We start from the raw sequence: 21,382 nt of genomic DNA, 5'->3' as shown, positions 1-21,382 counted from the left end.
TTTAGGCCAGCTTTTGACAATTCATTACTAAACTGGAGAAAAATAAAAATGGATTTGGAAAAACAAATTATGTGTTGGTCCTTTATTCTGAAAATGGTCATTGTAATCAAAACAAAGGAATGAACCTCCTGACCAATACTTGTAGACATTTTATTTTACAAGTATTTTATTCTACAAGTCATAAATCATAAAGACATGCTTTTATTTAAAGCTGTTAAGAAAATATCTGTAAGAAATGGGGAAAAAATAGCATGAATATATCTACCATGGGCCACTAATGAACGTGAAAGTTCAAAACAACATAAGACTATGTAAAACATATACTCTTAAAAAAATGTAGACCACAAATCTGCTTGAGGGACATTATGTATTAGTTTCCAATATTTTTCATGATAAGATTTTAATGCTGTCACTAATGATACTAGAGCATGTGAAACAAACACAGGTAGTAAAAGAATGGAGGCCAGAGCCACATATTCCCAAACTTCGGATCATAAACTTCATAGCACATTTGTGTCATCTGGGGATCTTTAAGAACTACCAATGCCTGGCTCTCTCCCTAGACATTCTGATTTAATTAGTACCAGATATGAACTAGTCACTGGGATTTTTATAAGCTCCCAGGTAACTAATGCAAATCACAATTTGGGAACCATGGTTTTATTCTGGTTCTTTCAAATTTTGAAAAGTTATTACGGATGCCCTGGTTACCCCATATCCAGCAGGAATATGTACTTCCAGAAGTCCTCAAAACTTCACGTTGCCCTGGACTTGTTGGTCAGTGTGCTGCTATAATAATTCCCCATTTACCTAGTGCTTCAGAAAAATGTGAGTGATGGTTCTCTAAATGAAATTATTATTTCCTAGACAGATCAAAGGTAGCATCTCACTGCAGCTTCTGGGTGTCCCTAATACAGGTTTAGGAAGACTAGAAAGTTCCAATTGAGCTTATCCTCTATTGCTAATAGCTGTCTTCAAAGTGAGGGCAAGTAAAATCTCAGTGATGTGAATGTCAGAGGCCACAGCAACTGAGAGTAAAATCATCACTGCATTGTTGGGAGACAATGGACAAGACTTGTCCCTTGTGGAAGCAGTCGCAGAAGATCTATTAAGGGACCATCAGTCCAAAAAATTAAAAATTGTGGAAATTATCCAGGCATAACAAAGCCAATGCATATTAACACTTAACAAAGTTTTAAAAGATAAGCATAGGTCACCTAACAGAAGAGAAAGTAATACTATTTACATTGGATGGCACTAAATAGTTTTTTTAGAGAGTGTTCAACTATATTCACAAAACAATGTGTTATAGTGAGCCTCTGAGGTAGTCAATTTGACTCCCATTTACAGAAAAGGAAACTGAAGTTCAGAAAAAGCTACACAATTATTCAGTGGGGAGCTAAACAAAAACATCTTTCGACTTCAAATGTCGTTCTAACATACTATAAATTCAAACCCTTCAATTCATTAGAATCAGTTTGAGTTAAATGTCCTCTGACATCCTTCAGTTACATTTAATTTATTTGCTTAGATTCCTGGTCATTTAATAGAAAACAAATAACTTGATTTGGCTCAACAAAAGAGCAAATAAATGTCTCTAAGAAAACCTAAGTTTTTCTTTCACTGCATTTATTTTTAAAAAGATGGCAAACATTTATTAATTTCAAATGGTGAAAATTTAGAATTCTATAAGAAAAAAACTATAAAATGACAACCATCATCATCATCACCATCACCACCAAAATATAAAGCAGCACTAGGCAACTGGATTGCTAATCACATTTACTGGAATAGTGGTGAAGATGTGCAGTCCAAAAAGCAATGATATTAAAATTTTAACACATGAAATTAAATGGCAAATAGAAAAAGGTAAGATCATGTGTTTTTTCACAAGCACAAATCTTTGACTACTTAATATATGCATGTTATCAGTCAAAAATAGTAAAGATGGCAAAGTTTTTAACTGCTTATTAAAATGAACTCAGCATAAAATTCTGTCCAGAGCTAGAAAGAACAGAAACATAATCCTCAGGAAAATTACAGAAGAAAGATAATTATATAACTCCAACAAATACTTGTTACATGATCTTGCTCTCCATTATTTCTCCGACATCTTCCCCTAAATGGCTCTGTGACCCAATCCCATAAAACGCATCTTCCTACTGTTCCCTAGGCCTGGAACGCTCTTCCCATGCAGTTACATGACTCACCTCCTTACTGCCTTCATGTTTTTCCTCAAAAATTTCCTTCTTAGCAAACTTTGCCGATCAACCCATCAATATGCCGCATATTCCATATACCCTCCTCCCTACTTTGTTTTTTCTTTTTTATTATTTGAGATTGCTTTTTCTTCACTTTTTAAAATTTAATCTTTACTATATTTTTCCCAATACTTTGTTTTTTGTTCTTAGCACTTATTCGCTCTCTAACTTACAGTTATTATCTTGCCTACTAGACGTAAGTTCCATGAGGGCAGGGATTTTTGTCTAGTCACTGCTGTATACCTAGTACCTAGGAAAGTAGTTTGCATACAGTAGGTATCCAATAGGTATTTGTTTGAATTTTGTTATGAGGTGAAATTATTAGAATAAATAAAACCTGTAGAAGATATGAGGAAGGAAGACTAGGAATGTATTACTTAAATTAAATATATATATGAGATATACAACTTATGCTAGTAAGAATTTTTAGATGACAGAGAAAAGTAAAGGTTCTTTGCTTTGGAAAGGTGGAGTAACCACCTCTAAACATAGGTTTAGTAATATGCTTAGTAACATCAAAAAGATTTTTTAAAAATCTATAGTTCCTTTATTATATCATCCATAGGATAACATACATAGCTAAAAGGAAGCAAGTAATCCTTTCTTTAAGAAAATCATAGAGAAGATTTTTCAAGGGAATCTAAATGAATAAGAAAACAGAATCTGTTTAAAAGCCCAGAACTTAAAAATGTATGCCAAAGGTGTCATGATTGTTCTACACCTATAAAAATAATACTTACATTTGATTTCAAATAATTTGAAAAGTTTGAAAAAGATCCAGAGAAAGTTCTCAGAGAATATTTTATTTGTATAACCTCTATAAATAGGTAAACTTCTCTCCATATACAGAAATGAGGAGAGTTAAAGAATACTTTTAATAGACATTTCCAAATTGGTTCTCAAAGGCACTCAAATCATTTCTCCCCACAAAATTTCTTCTGGCTTTGAGGGGAGGAAAAAAGGTGAAACAAATTACAAATATTATTAAAGCTGATCATGAAAAGCTGTGATTTCTCCCCTATGTAATTTTATAATCCCAAATATCTACACCATTAGGTAACTCAAGAAACTCTTTATCCCCACTTTAATTTTTGTATTTTGAAGGCCACACTATTTACTAAAAGTAATAATTTAAATTAAGGAACAATATATTTATTCATAGAATTCACATAGCTCTGTACTCCAACTGCTTTATAAGTCTAAAATAATCTGGTTATGACCCAAGGCACCAACAAAATTTATTTGCAAAAACAATAAAATAAGCTGAAGCTTTAAAAAAAAATCCATACTGTAAATGTCTACATCATACAAGTCTGACATTAATTATGAGAAGTATTTTAGAGTAAACCCCAAAGAAATTCATATACCTTTCTTTACAAGTTATAGGATATAAATATTTTAAATGTCATGAAATACCTAAACAACTTCATAACCTTTAATCCAGTCAGGTTATGTTTATAATTTATCCTATTCAATGGAAGAAAAATGCCATCTATGTTCATTAAGCTATTCATTGCCATATTATCTATAATAGCAAAAAGTTAGAAACAAATTATTTAACATATTAAGAGAATAGTTAAATGATGGAATATCAATTCAATGTGGTATTATGTAGCCATTAAAATATCTGGAGTTAGTAGGACGACTCTGGAAAATGTTTGACAATGTTAACTGAATGAAAGCAAAATAACAAAAAATTGATTTTTTTAAATTTTAAATAGAGCACAACTATGAAAAATATACATACATATGAAAAAACTGTAAAATTATAACTCTTTAAGTACTGGGGTTATACGTGAATACCCTTCTACCCAGTCACTATCATGTTGTTACACTCATTTTCAATACAACAAGAAAAGAACAAATTGCTCAGTCTACATTATAAATTTATCATTCATTCACTCATTCATGCATTCAACTACTATTTATTGAGCAACTACTATGTGCCAGGCATTGTTTTAGCCTCTGGGAACACAAGAGTCAACCAGACAAAGACCCTGCCCTCACAGAGATTACTCCATAAGATGGGAATTAAGTAAACAAGAGAATTTTAGATAGTGGAAGTAGCAATGAAGAAAATACGAATAATGGGAGAGAGTGAGCAGGGTGTTAGGAGATAAGGTCTACTTTAAGCATGTGATTGGGAAGCTCTCTTTGAGGAAGAGATATTTGAGCTGAGAACTGAATGAGGAAAAAGCACTGGCTACAAAATGATGTGGATTTAGAATTCAAGCTGGCACTTTTTCGTCATTTAAAACTCAGCTCAAACATCCCAAATAGCTAGTACAAAGCCCCTAAGGCAGAAATGGCTTAGTATTTTGAAAGGTTGGAAGGAAGGGTGAGCATGGTCTTCAAATGAGATCAGAGCGGTAGGTAAGACATCATATCACTAGGGCCAGCTATGCGAGGGTATGGAGTTTAGATTTTGTTCTGATTACAATGGGCAGCCATTGACAGGTACACAGATAAACTATGTACTTACTTTACTGGCATTTTTTAATCAATAGATGTCACATTTGTGTAGTGCAAAATAATGGGCATGAAGTGTGTCCTGTGTTAGAAGGAACAACACTGTCCAAATTCACAGCCGGGGCCATAATTTGCAAAGTAGATAAGGGGAAAGTGAAGCTGCCATAGAAACACAGAATAAGATCCTGGCAGTCAAAGGACTACACTCTGAGCAAGTACATAAAGACTAAGAAATCTGGCTCCTGGAGCCAAAGGTAGACTTTCCACATAAGAAGGGAGCAGCACACAAGAAAATGAAGTGTAGACCAGAACGATTTATTTACAGACACACTGGTTAGGAGCTATTATCAGTTTCCTTAAATAGAGAAGAGTCAATCAAGTCTTTAGCTTTTGTTGCATATATAGTAAATGAAATAATTCTCCTTACTGAGGTAGATGCAGTCATTCTCAATAACTTCTTTTGTCATATTTATTAAGTCTCAAGTTAAAAAAAATTCTTCAGAAATTGCAGCGTGGATGCTGCTGAACCAGATGAATCCTCCATGACGATTAAAGATCCCCATGATCAGACAAACCAAAAACAGGTAAGCAACATCTATTACAAAACTGTCTAAAAAGCTTATTTTTTCCTCTGTGTGCACTGTGCAACAAATGCTCCTAAAAAGTGCGTAGTACTCCATAATAAGTAATTATAAATAATAATTTCATTAACTACAGAACTATGTGAGTCTTCCTTAGTAAAAACTGCAGAACAATTTACAAACAAGTGTGTTTGCCTAAGATCATTATTTCTGAAATATATTATGTCTCTGTATAGAAAATGATTTTGCTTTCTTTTACCTAGAAATAAACTAAGCTATTTTTGTTTTTTCCTAAAGTTAGCTAAGCCAGGATTCATTCCTCTTTAAACCTAATGTTCACATGTGTCAATTGTACCAACATAATATTTTTGCTCTTTGGTTAACATGTCCTTTTTCTTTTAGTCATCTAATATTCCTAATATTTTATTTTGTCCTTCATGAGTATAAAGTTCCATATCAAGAATGCCAGTTAAAATTCATGCAATGTTAACTTTGGCCAGAAGGAAATGATTATTTTTGGTCTAAATGTTTTATCATCTATATTGGGAAAGGAAAATTTTTTCCTCAAATAGCACCTTAGAATCTGAAAATAATGAAGCTTCTCAAAATGATACTAAAAACCTTTTTACAAAACTGTTAGTTTTTATTCTAAATGTCCTTAATAAGTATAGAAAACTTTTAAATTAAAAACATAAGCATTATACGCTTCTAATAACAGATTTAAAATTCCAATTAGCCAATTCTTTAAAATTTGCTACTTTGGGTTTAAAATAATAATTTCTGCATTTTTTCAAAATGCTTTTAAAACTATTAGCAACTTTGTTTCAACTAAATGCTTTTCTCATAAAGTCATAAAAATCAGATCCACAAAATAAATGTTCCATCTCAAGGTATCTCTAGAAAGATACTGCAGTATCTAGAGGGAAGACTACTTTAAATGTTTTGCAATATTTATAAATAACAATTTTTAAAATATTTAATTAAAATACACTTTTTCATATTTATTTTTTTATCCTCACCCAAGGACATTCTCTTTTCCATTGCTTTTAGAGAGAAAGAAAGGGAGAGAGAGAGAGAGAAAAAAAATCCATGTAGAGAAAAACATCAATTGATTGCCTTCCACACTGTGCCCCGACTGGGGACTGAACCCAAAACCGAGGTATGTGCCCTAACAGGGGATCGAACTGGCAACTTTGCAGTTTCAGGACAGCACTCCACCAACTGAGCCACACTGGCCAGGACCAAAATGCACTTCTTATAATTATTCAGATTTGTTTAACATTTAGAAAGTTAATAATGTCCTGTTTCATCATACAGTATTATACAATAGAAATTTAACATATTCTAAATCAAAAACCAGTTTTTAAAAAATACCTTTCCAAGATGAACTGCTACTTTGTATTGTTCCTTTTCTTTTCTCACCTAATAAGTTAGGACTAAACCACTTAGCAAATTGAAAAAAATCAATTTCTTTTCATTTAAAAAAACAATCACAGGTGTCTGGATTTCTTTATAATACCTAAAACACCTCAGCATCATTTATATAGAAACTTAATACTGAAAATGCAATAAAACTGCTTTAACAACATGAAAATTCAGCTATGTAAATTATATTTTGTTTGATTTTTCAATAAAACATTCCATATAGTTAATTAAATACTCTAAAATTCCCGTGGTACTTATTTTGTGTTACTGTTAGAAAACTTAAAAATATATACAGTTCTTATTTTTCTATTCTTTCTCACTGCTTAAAACTTTGTACTCTTGGATCCCCTAAGTCAAAAAAAATCAAATGCAGTGTTATAAAAATAAACTGTTTAATATATACCAGGACCAAAAGTAGAACAAAATTTAAAAGGATCTAGTTAACAGGTATTGCTTTTATTATTGATAACTAGCTGATGCAAACAGTTGTAACCATGCATAAATGAAAAATATAAGTTCAATCTATTCTATATTCATGTTAATTGGGGATTGAGAAAACAGGTATTAAAGTAACAGTCTAAAAAATCATGCTTGTAATAATAATATAAATATCAGATAATAGGATTAGAGTACTGTGTTTAAGAGTTATAGAAACTACAAAAAAATCATTAAGTGGGTTGTTACTGTTTATAACATATGTATACTTTTGTGTTTGATACAACATTCAAACTAAAGTTTATTTCAGATTGACGAATACGAAAGAGCTAATGAATCACTTGAATAGCAAGCTAATACAAACTTATCAAAAGCATAATTAGGATGTAGCTAATAAAACAAATTAAATCATTCTCAATTAACAATCAGCCTTTATGTAGAGCTTTTTAAGTACGCCAAGTGCTTTTCACTTACTTGTTTCATTATCTCACAAATACACAAGTGGAAAAAATAGTGGGCAGTAATACAGAATTGGGATTTTACCTTTATATTAGATAACTAGTTGGCAAAAACTATAAGCACTCATTATTTGCAACCATAACTTAATTAGGGGACTTTTGTAGAATGAAGAAGTGGTATTTCAACAACTATTTTAAAAGAAAGGAGGAAAGTTGGTTATATTGTTGCAAGTACAGACAATCTTTTAAAAGTGGAAGTGAGTCATGGTGGTGGTAAAATAAGACAAAAAAGTAGCAATTAAATTTCCTCTGGAAGAGGAGGGGGGGAATGGAAAAGTACAAGGAAATAAATAAGTATAGATTGTATGAAAGAATCTTGAAATGGTAAGAATTATATAAGGATTTAATAAAATGGGCTCTTATAGCTGATATGGTAGAAAACGAATATAGCTTAGGAGCTAATATTTAAGAATGACTTAGAATTAAAGCATAATTTTAAAGAAATACTTTGTTTTCACTTTTAACTGTTGATTTTTTAAGAAAATATTTAAAAATAAAATTGTATTATTAATTTTAAAAATTAACAGATTTTTTTCACTGTTATATTTTTCTTATTGGAATTTTCATTTTGATTCATGTTTATGGCCATAATCTAATGATTCTTCTATTTCCTTTTTTAATGCTTTTTAATGTTTATTCTATCATCTTTCTCTAATTTCTTTTTATTTTCAAATTATGAATTGTAAATGGACCTCAAACTGTAGACTGCTTAAAAATCTAGGTTTAAAAAAGACACACTAAGTGAAACATAATATCCTTTTAAAAATAATATATAGCCCTGGCCGGTGTGGCTCAGAGGATTGAGTGCTGGCCTGAGAATCAAAGGGTCGCTGGTTCGATTCCCAATCAGGACAAATGCCTGGGTTGTGGGCCTGGTCCCCAGTGAGGGGTGTGCGAGAGGCAACCACACATTGATGTTTCTTTCCCTCTCTTTCCCATCTCTCTAAAAATAAATAAATAAAATCTTTTTAGAGAGAAAAAAGGGGGGGGGGGCGAAGGGGAGGAAACCCAAGCAAAGAAAGGGAAAAAAGGAGCCAATTGCTTTCTTCTTTCCCAACACTGCAGTAACAAAGAAAGAGGCAAGGAGAAAAATAAAAATATTCCTGAAAGTTCATGCTTCCCTTCTCTTCCCCAATCCTAGTCATCACTAGCTTGAAGTTGCATATTCCATGTTCCTACTGTGCGATATACACTTCAGGGTCTGGGAAGAAATCCCTCCTCCTCCTCCTGGGAGGTTTGGTGTGTAGTAATGGGGTAATGGGGAGGGATTTAGGTGGAATAGGAAATGTACTTTAGAGTTCCACCGAATAAAGAAACTCTAAATATGTTCTCACACAGTCATAAACTAAACCTACAGTCTACAGTACTCTGCATCAGAAACATTAAAAGATGAGAAGGTTTTTGTGGGTCACTCTGGAATCTACAAGCCCTTTAACATTTCTGAAAAAAAAGTATAAATAAATTTTATTTTAATTCACATATAACTTATAATGAATGTAATATAATAAATATAATTTATATATAAATTTAATTTAAAATCTATTTATAACGGGAATTATTTATATATTTAAGAACTATAACAAAGGTCTCTATCTTCACCATAAAAAGCAAGCATCACTAAAGAGCCCAGAACAATAATAAGGTACTCAAGCAGGAATCAAGACCACGAAGATGGAAAACAGAAAAGTTTTTAATTCAGCAAAACAAAGTAACAATGAAAAATTCTGCGGTAAAAAGGAAAACCAAGATTACACTATAAAAGGGAGAATGCAACCTACCTATAGAAACAAATAAAGGGAAAGCACCCTGCAGAAGAGTGGTAAGCAAGACTAAGCTTATTCTGTATCTGTTTCATGAACCTGACTTCTTTTTATAGTTCATTCTCTTCTAAATCCTCATCTGTGACTTTTTTGTTACTATCAACAGGAGTTGCCCAAGTCTTAGAGTTGTGAAAGTTGAATAAATGTAGGGGAATAGGTGGTAAGGAAGGTTATTTTCATGAGGCTGTGGACTAAGACACAGTGCCACCTGCCCAAGTGGTGGCCAAAATGTAATCTGGAAAATATGTACCATATTTTGCCGTGCATAATGTGCACTCTTTTGCTCAAGTTTTTTGGGGGAAAATAAGGATGTGCAGTATACATGGGTAGTACTATTCTGTATCTATATAAATGTTTTTAATTCTTTTATTTATGCTTATGCATTAAAAGTGTAACTCTAGTAAGCAATAAGGAGATAATATATGAGTATGCAAAATAATACCCTGGAATATGATAATTTGTTTTGTTTCTAAATATAAATAAAAAATTGAATTAAAAAGTTAAAATGAAAAATTTTTTTCCCTGAAAGTATGGATCAAAAATGTAGGAACTCAGTATACACAGGAGCACCTTATACACAGCAAAATACAGTAAGTATCTAATAGATACAATATACCTCAAGCAGCCTTTTCTCTTGTTTTGGTAACATATTCCTATAAAATTATTTCTGGACAATACCTTCTATTTTATTGCAGGTTACACATCTTGTTCTGTTAAATGCATGCAAGGACACATCTACACACCTTCTCTTTCTCTCACACACATGCACAAATACAGCTGAACTTCAATATTACATTTTTAGCTGCAGGACCTATATTTTTTCCTCCTAATTCCCAATATGTCCACCTAAATAGCAAGAAAGAAAAGTGGAAAAGGTATTAAAATTCACTCCTGCATTTCCTATAGTGGTAGTTTGGGAGCCATTATGGCTACAAAGACCTGTATGATTTGGTTCATTGCCTCTGTGCCTATATTCACCTATTTATGCCCCAGAGATCAGTTTTTTTGTTTTGCCATAAATAGATGAATATAGGAGCATATTTTTTTCACTGAAGAAACAGAAGTCTCTGACTGTATGTTTCAAATAGTATCATAATTTGCCTTGCTAATGGTAAATATTGACAACTCTTTTATGCCTTCCTAGAGGACTTTCAAGAATTGTCACACTACTTTAAAAAAGAAAAGGATTCAAAATGATCATTGATTAAGTTGGAAAATTTCATCATCATTCTTTATTTGACATATCATCTCCTAGATTCCCTGAGAAGGAACAATGGTTCTCATCACCAACTTTCTATTTCACCATAAATGATCTATTTCTTTTCACTTTTGCATTTCTCTATTGAGACTATAAGGACAAATAAAACCATATACACCAAAAGGAGATACCATTTTCATCAGCTTATAGGAAGAAGAAAACAGAATTGATTTTGCTTTATTCCTAAACAATGTTTGTTTAGGGCAAAGAAGTGGCTTTTTTGCTTCCCACTCTCTGGTTACCCTCTGAGAAAGGTGGCAGTGATTTTCTTCTTACACTGGTAATTTGTCACTATAATAACTTCTATGTAGAAGGGGAGTTATAAAAAGAATAAGACATTAAATAAAAAATAATTATAAGAGAAGGGAGAGAGATAAGGAAACATTGAAAAGGCATGGTGAATAAATTTAACTTTCAATAGAATTTTTAAATAATAAAATGAAGCAGTCAAGAAGAAATATTAAAACAAACAATCTTGGAAGAAAATTAACTTCCAGAAAACAGAAATGCCTAGAGTAGTATCAATACCTGGCATCCTTTACAGGAAGGCCAGAAGAAAATATTAAAGTTGCTATTAGTCATTCTACTTCAATACACAGGTTTACCTGCTAGAAAGTTAAGTTGAGAAATCAGACACATTCTTAAATATTTCTTTCTTAAGAAATATTTGCAAGTTAATTGTGGATAGAAACCCAAAAATGTATGAATGATTTTAAAATGCATTTTTCTACTTTTATACTCTGTTGAAATATAATTTAAAAGCCAATACAATGTTTAAATAAATTTTCATTCATATATGTAACATAAGGGGCTCTCTTTGCCTTATTGCCTGTCACCCATGGATAATAAATTAGAAGTTCAAGGTGACCCAATAGCTATTTCTTCCATGCCACTATGATACTATTTACTAAAGCCTAAGTACCACGGAAAATGTGATAAAATCAACAATCCTCTAATGTGAAGAGTTTTTATGTCTTACCATGTCTCTTCCACCTATGACCTCTTATTGACATGCTAGTTACTGCATTTCTTGATATTCTAGAGGCAGTTGGTGTGACTTCAACTTGAATACACCTTGTACCTTCCTTACTAGATTTCATGGCGCCATGAGGCAGTGAAGCCTTTATTGCATTAGCAACCTAAGAAGGAAGCATATAGTTTAAGATTGGTATTTAAACATGTATTATTATACCCTTAGGTAAAACAAGATGTTAAATTTTAACAGGTTTTAAAAAAAGAATACTTTCTCTCAGGTATTGTGTAAAGTGGTATATAAATCCTCTGGAATAAAGTGTAAGAGTTCAGAAGAAATCTTATAGTTAAATATAATATGTAAGTGACAAAAATTAAAAATTTCAAAGTATTGATTTATATTTCCAAATGCCTAATGCTAATTAATAAATGTTGTTCTAGCATGTTAAGGAGAACATTCTGACAAGTTAAAGACTATTTATCAGGTATCTAAGAAGTAAGTCAAATAAAATTTTCAAATTTTATTATGTATATTCTTTTCAGGTATAAAATTTTCCTAGTATAAGAGGAGCATGAATCATGGGGTATTAATGACATAGTAAATGTACTATTAATGGCTATGCCATAATTTATAGTTTTGAGAATTTTTAAATTAAAAATTTGCATAAATATGTAAGGCACTTACCAGTAATGGCTCTGGATATAATTCTAACTGGGCTCTGTATATAATATCATCCAATGCTTTTTGAGCTAGATCCCATTCTCCATTATAACTATAAAATTAAATAAAGTAAAATTATTCTAAATTAATTCTACATAATTTAAAAAATACAATGAAAAAGTACAATGTCTTTACTGAGGAAAATAATAGGTCAGATTAGCATTTCACTCTCCTTAAAAACATATTTTAAATCTTTGAATTCCTTTCAATTGTATCTGAAAGCCTATAATAGAAAAGAAAATGTTATAGATGTACATTTCTTCTCTAAAGAACATTTCTATTTATGGAACAGATATCAAAAAAGCCAGGCAATCTCAAAGCATTTTACACTTTCAAAGCAAGTCAGAGCATAATAAATTATATACCTTAGAATAACGTTCAGAACACTTGATGGTCAAACTATTCTGTAACTGCCATGGTTTTTAACGAGAATCTGCAACTACTGTGGCTTTCATTATCCCAAGTAATTACTTCTTTAAATTTTAATAGTCATTTAGAAGTACATGTGATACATGTTGCAAATATCAGTAGTATATTGGGGGTAAAAGTGTGTGTGAATATAATTTTCGAAGATACAAACAAACTAACTAAAAATTGGCTAAATGATGACAATGGACACAAATAATGGGTTGGTCATCTATCAGCAAAATAAGTGTGAATCACATCAAGAGTGCAAATGAGGCCTAAAAACTGGAAAGAGCATTGTTACCATCCTAAATACAAGATAAATCTACAAAAACAAATTTTATGGATCCAGCAAGGAGTTAAGATCATAGGGCAACCAAGTAACCTGAAACCTAAGGGCAGGCAGGTGCCCCTAAGGGAAGACAGACCACAATGCAAGCAAGTAATAAAAATTCAGCTAACCTTTTTAACAAATTGCTAAAAGCCAAGTGTCACTTAACCAGGAGAATATAGTATGTCTGGGAACAGATACATGGGGATTTCACACCCTCTCACAAGCTCTTCTGCACAAATCTCCTGTAGGTGCTTACAAGGAAAACTGTGAGCAAGACAGGGGCCCAGAGAATGCTGCCCTTGGTACATGTGGCCTGTATGAGAAGAGTGGCCACCAAGCAAGAAAAGACATGAAGATCCAGCCAGATCCCTTTCTCACATGAAACAAAAATTTTAAAGCCTTTGGGGAAAGAGGAGAAAAACACTTTCACCCTAATGACAAAGGTTAAAAACAACAGTGGCTGAGGTGAAGAAAAAGGAGAAAAACCTCTACCTGTGGGGGGAGGATCAGGATATGGTCCTATGCTGAGGTCAGTAGACGTCTCTTATCACTGGAGGAAGGGCAGGACCACTGAGCAGCCAGGAACACCTCACCACCCCCACCCTATGCAGGGACTGAGGGCCTACTTAGAACTGAGGCTTCACCAGGGCAACAGAGAACACCAGCCTCTGCTTCCCCCAAACAGGGAGAACAAACCAACAATAGCTTCTACTCCTAGAGGAGGAACAAGAAAGCTGAGAGAACATCTCCAAAATGCAGATGGACAGGGAAAGCTGAAAGCTGAGGATGGAGCAAGTATGTTGAGAAAAGCAATCCAACAGTCCAGCTCCTCTCACCATAAGTGTCAGGTAACATGACAGAAATTTCAAGTAGATTGTGCCATGAAGGTAACCATAGCAACAACAAAATCCAACTCCAGCCACTCCTTCCTATAGTAACTCCACTAGCAGCCTAGAAGAGTCATGCTCATCTCCAGTCATAAATAATATTTACCTCAGTCTCTAATGTCCTACCCATGAACAAAATGATCAATCACATGTTACAAGGCACACAAAAAGCAAAAAGAAAACAGTCCACTATGGAGAGACAAAAAACAATAGAACCAAATTAAAAGATGACTCAACTGGTGTAGTAGCCAGGAAAATTAAAATAACTATGATTACTATATTAAAACCTTTAGTGGAAAACATGAACAATATGTATGGACACAGAGATAGCAGAGAGATGGGAACTATAAGAAAGAGTCAAATAAAAAGGCTAGAAATAAAACACACTAACAGAGATGAAGAACACCTTCAGTGGACTCATTAAGTAGACTCAACTTAGTGAAGAATGTAATCAATGAACATATAGATAGATCAACAGATTTACTCAATCTGAAACACAAAGCAAAAACAAAGAGGGAATAAAATAGATCAGAGTATACAAGACTGTGTGACAATATTAATGGTATGTCACAAAGGTCAACAGACTTTTTCTTAAAGGGCTAGATAATGAATATTTTTGGCTTGTGGGCTATATAGTTAGTCTCTATTGCAACTACTCAATTCTGTCACTATGACGTGAAAGCAGCCATTGACAATACGAACACAAATGGATGTGACTGTGTTTCAACAAAACTTTTTAAAAAAACAGGCAGCAGGTCAGATTTGGCCCAACGATCATAAATTCTGCCTTTAGTCAAGAAGTTTATAATCTAGTAGGGAAAATTAAAGTATCAAATGAATATAATACAAAATATATAGTAATATATGTACATTAAGAGAACTGCCAAGTAGAACATATGATTCAAAGAAAAATACTAGTATCTAAGTTAGTTAGATACTAGTTGGAAATTAGTAGAATAGTAAATTAAAAATAAATTATTTGTGATCAAAGAGTTACAAAGTAAAAGAGGGTTCAAAGAAAAATACTGGTATCTAAGGCATTAAGCTGAGCATGAATATTAGACATTAATTATGAATTGTGACCAAAAAGACTAAAATGTTTTTCAAAAGTTAAAATTTCTAGAATGGACAAAAATATTTATTAGGGAAAAAACATTATTTGGAAATTATAGCAAAAAAAAATAATAAAGAAAGGAACTGGGAGTATATTTAGGTGTTTCATTCTGTCCTTAAATTTTAAAGAAATGATGAAGTGCTTCAATTGGACACAAATTCTTTAAAACATTAAATGATATATTTAAAATTATAAAACTATTATGAAGATCTTGATCGATACTCTTTCACAAAAATATGCCAATTGTTTATCTATTGAGATTAGTATATAGTAGCAATAAAACAACAAACTATGATTTTCAAAAAAGGTCAAATGTTTACTTTGTATCTGAAGTAAACTTACAAGGCAAAATAAATCCCTGTTAACATCTGTACCATGAATCCTGAAGAAACTGGTATCCTGCTACTTATACCTTTGTATTTTCTTACATGTTGTCGGGGATATCCGCAAACACAGATTCTAGAAATGCCAAAATAAATATATTTGTAAAATCAGTAAAAATTTAGGTAATTTATTTTTTAACATTCATAAGCCAACAGTATAGTAGATATACTCTTTTCTCTAAATAAACCTTATAGCTATGAAACAAAGAATCTTTCCAAATAGATCATTTGTCTATAACATTTTCCTGAGCAAATTAGACTGGGGGGAAAAGTATATAAAGTCACAGGGATGCTAATATATATTAAATGAACCAGATTCTCAGAGTTGATTCACTAATTTGACTGATCCAGTTAATAATTTCTGGTCTCTGTAATAACTGTAACACGGAATTCAGCATTATTTATCAAAATAGATCTACAGAATGATTCTCTGTTTTGACAAAGTTCTTGACACATACTGAAGGCTCCAAAAATATACTCGAAAATTAGACTCAAACGTCATGTAGTACACACCTTAATAAACTAAAAATAGATTGAAATTTCTAATGTTGAAAACCATAAGAGATATAAAGTATAAGCAATTAGTTACAAATTCTTTGAATGCCTAAATATGACAACAAAGGTAGAATCCTAAAGAAAAATCAGTAGATTTTTACCAATTTTTTTAAAAGAAACTATCTTTAAAAAATTGAAATGCAAAGAAGTATTTATCCTTATACTTCCTGGCCTCCAGAATAGAGGAAAATAAGTGCTTATTTTTTTAAAAAAAGATATTTTTATAATGAAGAATATTTAAGGAGTACTAAAGTTAAGTGATGCTTATTATAATGACAGGAAGCCACCTAAAGTCCAAAAAAAGGGACCATTAATAAATCATTCAGACAATGCTATGAAACAATTAAACATGGCATTCTGAAAGTCTATTTAAATGACAGGGAAAAAACCTGTACAAAGGCAGCCTAATCTGATTTTATAATTAACATTTTATAATGTGAATGGCATGTGTCACTATAAGATTATATATGGAGTCATACAGTTATCTCTGAGCTGTGGGATTATAGGCATACTTTCTTCTTCATATTTATATTTATTTTCTAAATTGTTCTATGATCAATATGTACTGCTTTTAAAATAAAGAGTAAGTTTCTATTTTTAATACAATGGAAAAATAGCTGTTTTCTCATAATATGTTATGGTGGATATAATACAACCATCACTTATTAGACTACTAGTCAATAGATCATAATTATTTACCACCTGCCTGCATGCAATTACTAACTGGAACTTAATATTTCTTCTACCCAAGGAATCTAAGCCTTTACTTAAACATGCCCAAGTATACCACAGATTATTCTAAAAATATCCCCCTGAGAATATCATTAATTCAAAGCTACTTTAAGGAGTAAATATAAATTTATTTGATATTGAGAGGACCTTAAAACTCTTTAGAAGCAAGAGTAAAAAGGAGCAGGGATACTTATAGACTGAAAGTTTCTATCCGCCTCATATTCATGTTGAAGCCCTAATCCCCCAATATGGTAATATTTGGAGATGGGATCCTTGGGAGTATCTAGGTTTAGATGAAGTCATTAAAGTGGGGCCCCCACAATGGAATTAGTGCCCTTAGAAGAGGAGGAAGAGAGACCAGAGGTCAAGCTCTGCCATGTGAAGGCACAGTGAGAAGGCAGTAGCCTGTAAGCCAGGAAGATGGCCTTGATCAGGAGCCGAATCTGCCAGCACCCTGACTGTGGATCTGCCAGACTCTGCAACTGTCAGAAATTAAATGTCTATTGTTAAGCCATTCAGTCTATGGTATTTTATCATGGCAGCCTGAGAGGACCAAGTAGCCGAGAAAACTTAGCTATGCATGAAATAAAACCAGCTCAACTGTTGTTTGCTATTACAAGAGCTTATATCCAAGCTCTTACTCTTATTACCTAAAGAAGCAAACCTAGACCCATTTTATTTTCTTACACCTTGCACCTTTATGATAGAAATGGTAGTAAATAACAGAAAACTAATACATGAAAGATAGAACTTTTCAATTTCTTTATTCATTCAGTAAATACTTATTAAAAATGTTTATTGTGTCAGACACTAGGGATATAAATGAAAGCTGTAGCACCTACAGGGATTCACAATTTAATCATGGAGACTATAGTAAACAAATATTTGCAACAGACAAGTTACAGAGGTAACAACAGGAGAAAGTGGAAAACTCTAGCTGAAGAAGTAGAAGGTCAGAGAAGACTTCCCAGAAAGAGATTCCTTTAAACTGAGCCTTGAAGAAAAAGGGATGAAATACCATGACATCAAGGAGACTGGGGAAATTTTAGTAGGACAGAATGCTGGGACACTAGAAAATAGCAGAGAAACCAGGTAGGGGTCAGATCACAGAGTATCTTATAACCTGTTAGGCTTTTTCATGTAGGAACTGAGAAGCAACTAAAGGTTTTTGTTTTATTGTTTTAAGCAAGGGAGTGATATCATCAGATTGTTCTTTTGATTATATCATTCATGTTATATTGGAAGAGTTCACTGAAATGGGAGAGGAGAGTGTCAAAATATCCCATGAGTTGAGATGAAGTGAGCTGAACTAAGGAAGTAATCATGGAGAAAAGGAGTAACGGTGGGATTGGAGTCACATCTAGGAAGTAGAATCCAAAGGGTGGGCACTAAAGGTGTGTATAATTATTCCTGCACTAGTGTGGATAGCAGCCTGGATGGTAGTGTCATTAAATAAACTTGAACAAATAAAATATACTGTTTTAGAAGACGCTAAGTTTCAGATATATGGTAGAGATGTCTCTATATATCTATAACTGCATTCCTGGGTCCTATCATCCAGAACACTGCTTCAGAGCAGGAAGTGGGCTTTGTAGCCTATTTCAAGTTCTAAAGGTGATCGTTGCTGCATCAGGTTACCACCTAAACCAGTGTTTCTGAAGTGTTAGTCCTTATTCTCATTTTAGTCCATAACAAAGTTTTACTGGACCATAGTGAAATGAGGAACAAAGAAAGCTAAACATTCCATTTTTAAATAAATTATTGTCCTTCCCTTCCACTCTCCCTGTTTTTTGATGTTAAAATAGTCTGTTTTGTTAAATAATGTTGATGGTAGGTATTTATAGTATAATCACATGGCAAATTAAAAAGTTGGCAATACTGTACAGATACTCCACCCGCTCCAGCCTTTTTTGAAATTTTATAGATCTTGTGATTCAAAAGTCTGGGCACCCATGACTTTAAAGGATATAAAACAAGAAATGTATTAGAAAGACCCAGTAGGTGGGGGAGATAGCACATTGGTATCATCTTCCAAGGTCTAGGAAATGTAATTATGCTAACTCAAGAATCACCTGAAAAAATCACCACTTCCCTACCAAGCCCCTTGCCTTTACCTCCCTTCTCACTCTGGTCCTGAAAAGTTTTTTATCCTATTCAGTACCAATTTTTCCTTGTTTGTTTTGTTTTATTTGAATCCTAAGTATTGCTTTATGCACCTTCCCTCTAACTTTTCAAAGTTGCATTTTCTAAATATGTTCCCCAAATCTAAATTATTCCACAGGTTCTTTAATTCTCTATTTTCTCTATGTATCTGAATTACCAAAGGCATTTGATGTTTTTTGGTTTTGTTTCTTTTTAAGGGTAAGACTTTCATCATAGCAAATTTAGAAAAGGACATAAAAATCACATAGGAAAAAATTAAAATAAACCATAATTCTACCAATCAGACATAACTATTATTGATATTTTGGCCATATTCAGTCAATGCACAAATCACAGCATATATAATCTATTAGTAAATACCTTTTTAAATCAGAATTTTCAAATGTTTGCAGAGTATACCTAAGGACTATCATAATTTACTTAACCAACCTATTTGCTCAATTTTTTTAAACAAGGAAAGTCTGAACACCAATATCTCTTACTTATTTCTTAGTACCAAATTAGAGCACAATAAAAATAAATAATAATTTTTTGAAAAAAGGAAACAAAACAGAAACCAACCACATGCTAAAAACTGAAAGGTCATAACAGTTCCAACCTTTTAATTATATAATCAGACCCTTTTCTGATTAAATATTCCATTGAAATGCTATTCAACTTTACCCTCTTCATTGTGTCTTTTGTGGCTATAATTAATAAGGAACTTCCTATGTATTGGTTAGGCTGAACTGTATATTAACTTATTTAATGTTTTAAACAAATAATTAAACAAAACAAAAATAACAGATATGTAACAAACTAGCAATCTTAGATTCATATATTTCAATATTAAAAACACTTAAGTTTCAATTTACCTTGAACAAATTTGACACAATGATTGAAGAGACACACTGGGCATATAGGTTAAGGCAGCATTGTAACACAACAAAAGGAATGTCAATACTTCAAACCTAAAAAAAGATAAAACCAAAACAATATTTACAAATCTATAGAATTCTAAGTCAAACATAATTAAATTAAGCAGGCATTGGGAAGAGATATTATGTTACAGAACAGACCTGTACAAAAACTAAAAGGAAAAAGAAGACTTCCCAAGTAGTCATATGAAAATTATCTTAAAAATTTGATGTTTCCAATGACATCGAAAGCAAAGTATATGTGACAAAGCAGGAAGATGTGTGTTTTTTTAATAAAATGACTCAAAATTTTAAAAAACTGTTACACACAGCTCATTAAACATTATTTAAAAATCTACTGAAATAATTTTTTTTATCAGTGTGGTACTACAGTCCGTTACGTCTCCACCATATACCTATTCTGCGCTGTGAGCATCTCCCTTTGGGGGTGAGGGCCACTGTACACCACCTTTGACAAGCCATGCTGGGAAAGTGCACTCTCAGTCAGAGCCATGGAACCAATGCTGGAAGGCTAAAGAAAAGACATTTAAGTAAGTAAGAAAAAAAGTTCTGTTGAAAACATGATATTTAGAATACATATACCACTAAGAATGATTGCCATGAACATCATATATCTTTAAAATATTCAGACTACTAAATTTTCTGCTCACAGATTTAATAAATAATTAACAACCAACCTTTTATGCAAAAAAAAAAATAGTTTAACTTCAAAAATTCTACCATGGAAATACATAACTGTTATAAAAAAAATACTGTTATTATCCATTGGAAGGAAATAAAAAATATTTCAAAATGAAAACTTTGAGTCACTTGCTTACAATCAGATTTTAGTTTAAAGTTAAATGATCTTGATTTCTCATTTCAAATTTGGTAATAGCAAATACTTTATTTGGTGTTTTATACTTAGAGTACTAATGAAATTGTCAAAAAATTTTTCCTCAAAAACCAGACTCTAATTTATAGTAGCTTCAGATTTTAGAAACAATAAACATACTTTGATAAAACGTCACTTACTTCATGATATACAGATGGTTTAGATAAAGATGGAATCGTAAAACTCAATACTTTGCTATGTCCCTGTTTGTCAACTATTTCCTACAAAAGTAAAAGAAGGTATATTTCAATATTTAACTTTTGCACATAAATTTAAAAACTAAATTTAAATTGTTAGTCTAAAAAATGACCTGAAAAGAAAATAATTTTAAATAACTAAAATCTTAAGTTATGATAATCTATCATCAATTATTCAGAAACACCTATAGATAATCTTCCTCTTTTAAAATATTAAGTAACATATAATTTTAAGGATGGCTAAAATACAGATGTAGTGTCTTAACAATCATCAATTTTTCTCATGTATAAAGTTACATTTTTGAGTGATGGTGGGAATATGGAGACAACTTCATATTCTTCATGTACTTCAATATACTTC

At 32.2% G+C, this 21,382-nt stretch overlaps 1 protein-coding gene across 4 annotated transcripts in view; it reads right to left on the bottom strand.

Annotated features, from left to right (window-relative positions):
* Nucleotides 1-21,382, bottom strand: part of HYCC1 (hyccin PI4KA lipid kinase complex subunit 1) — a 75,419-nt gene that overhangs the window by 6,129 nt on the left and 47,908 nt on the right. For all 4 annotated transcript variants that reach the window (XM_054564419.1, XM_054564418.1, XM_054564421.1 and 1 more), the window contains exons 5-10: nt 20,965-21,045; nt 20,346-20,461; nt 19,888-19,983; nt 15,543-15,659; nt 12,425-12,512; nt 11,747-11,906 (exon numbers count right to left, since the gene is read on the bottom strand). In XM_054564419.1, coding sequence (XP_054420394.1) covers nt 11,747-11,906; nt 12,425-12,512; nt 15,543-15,659; nt 19,888-19,983; nt 20,346-20,461; nt 20,965-21,045 — 658 coding nt within the window. The remainder of the gene's footprint in view (nt 1-11,746; nt 11,907-12,424; nt 12,513-15,542; nt 15,660-19,887; nt 19,984-20,345; nt 20,462-20,964; nt 21,046-21,382) is intronic.

This window comes from Pteronotus mesoamericanus, unplaced genomic scaffold (genome assembly GCF_021234165.1).
Source record: "Pteronotus mesoamericanus isolate MK-2021 breed Mesoamerican mustached bat unplaced genomic scaffold, CSHL_Meso_final scaffold_85, whole genome shotgun sequence".
In the NCBI taxonomy this organism is placed as follows: domain Eukaryota; kingdom Metazoa; phylum Chordata; class Mammalia; order Chiroptera; family Mormoopidae; genus Pteronotus; species Pteronotus mesoamericanus.
The sequence above is the reverse complement of the archived record's forward strand: the minus strand, read 5'-3'. Positions and strand labels throughout refer to the sequence as shown.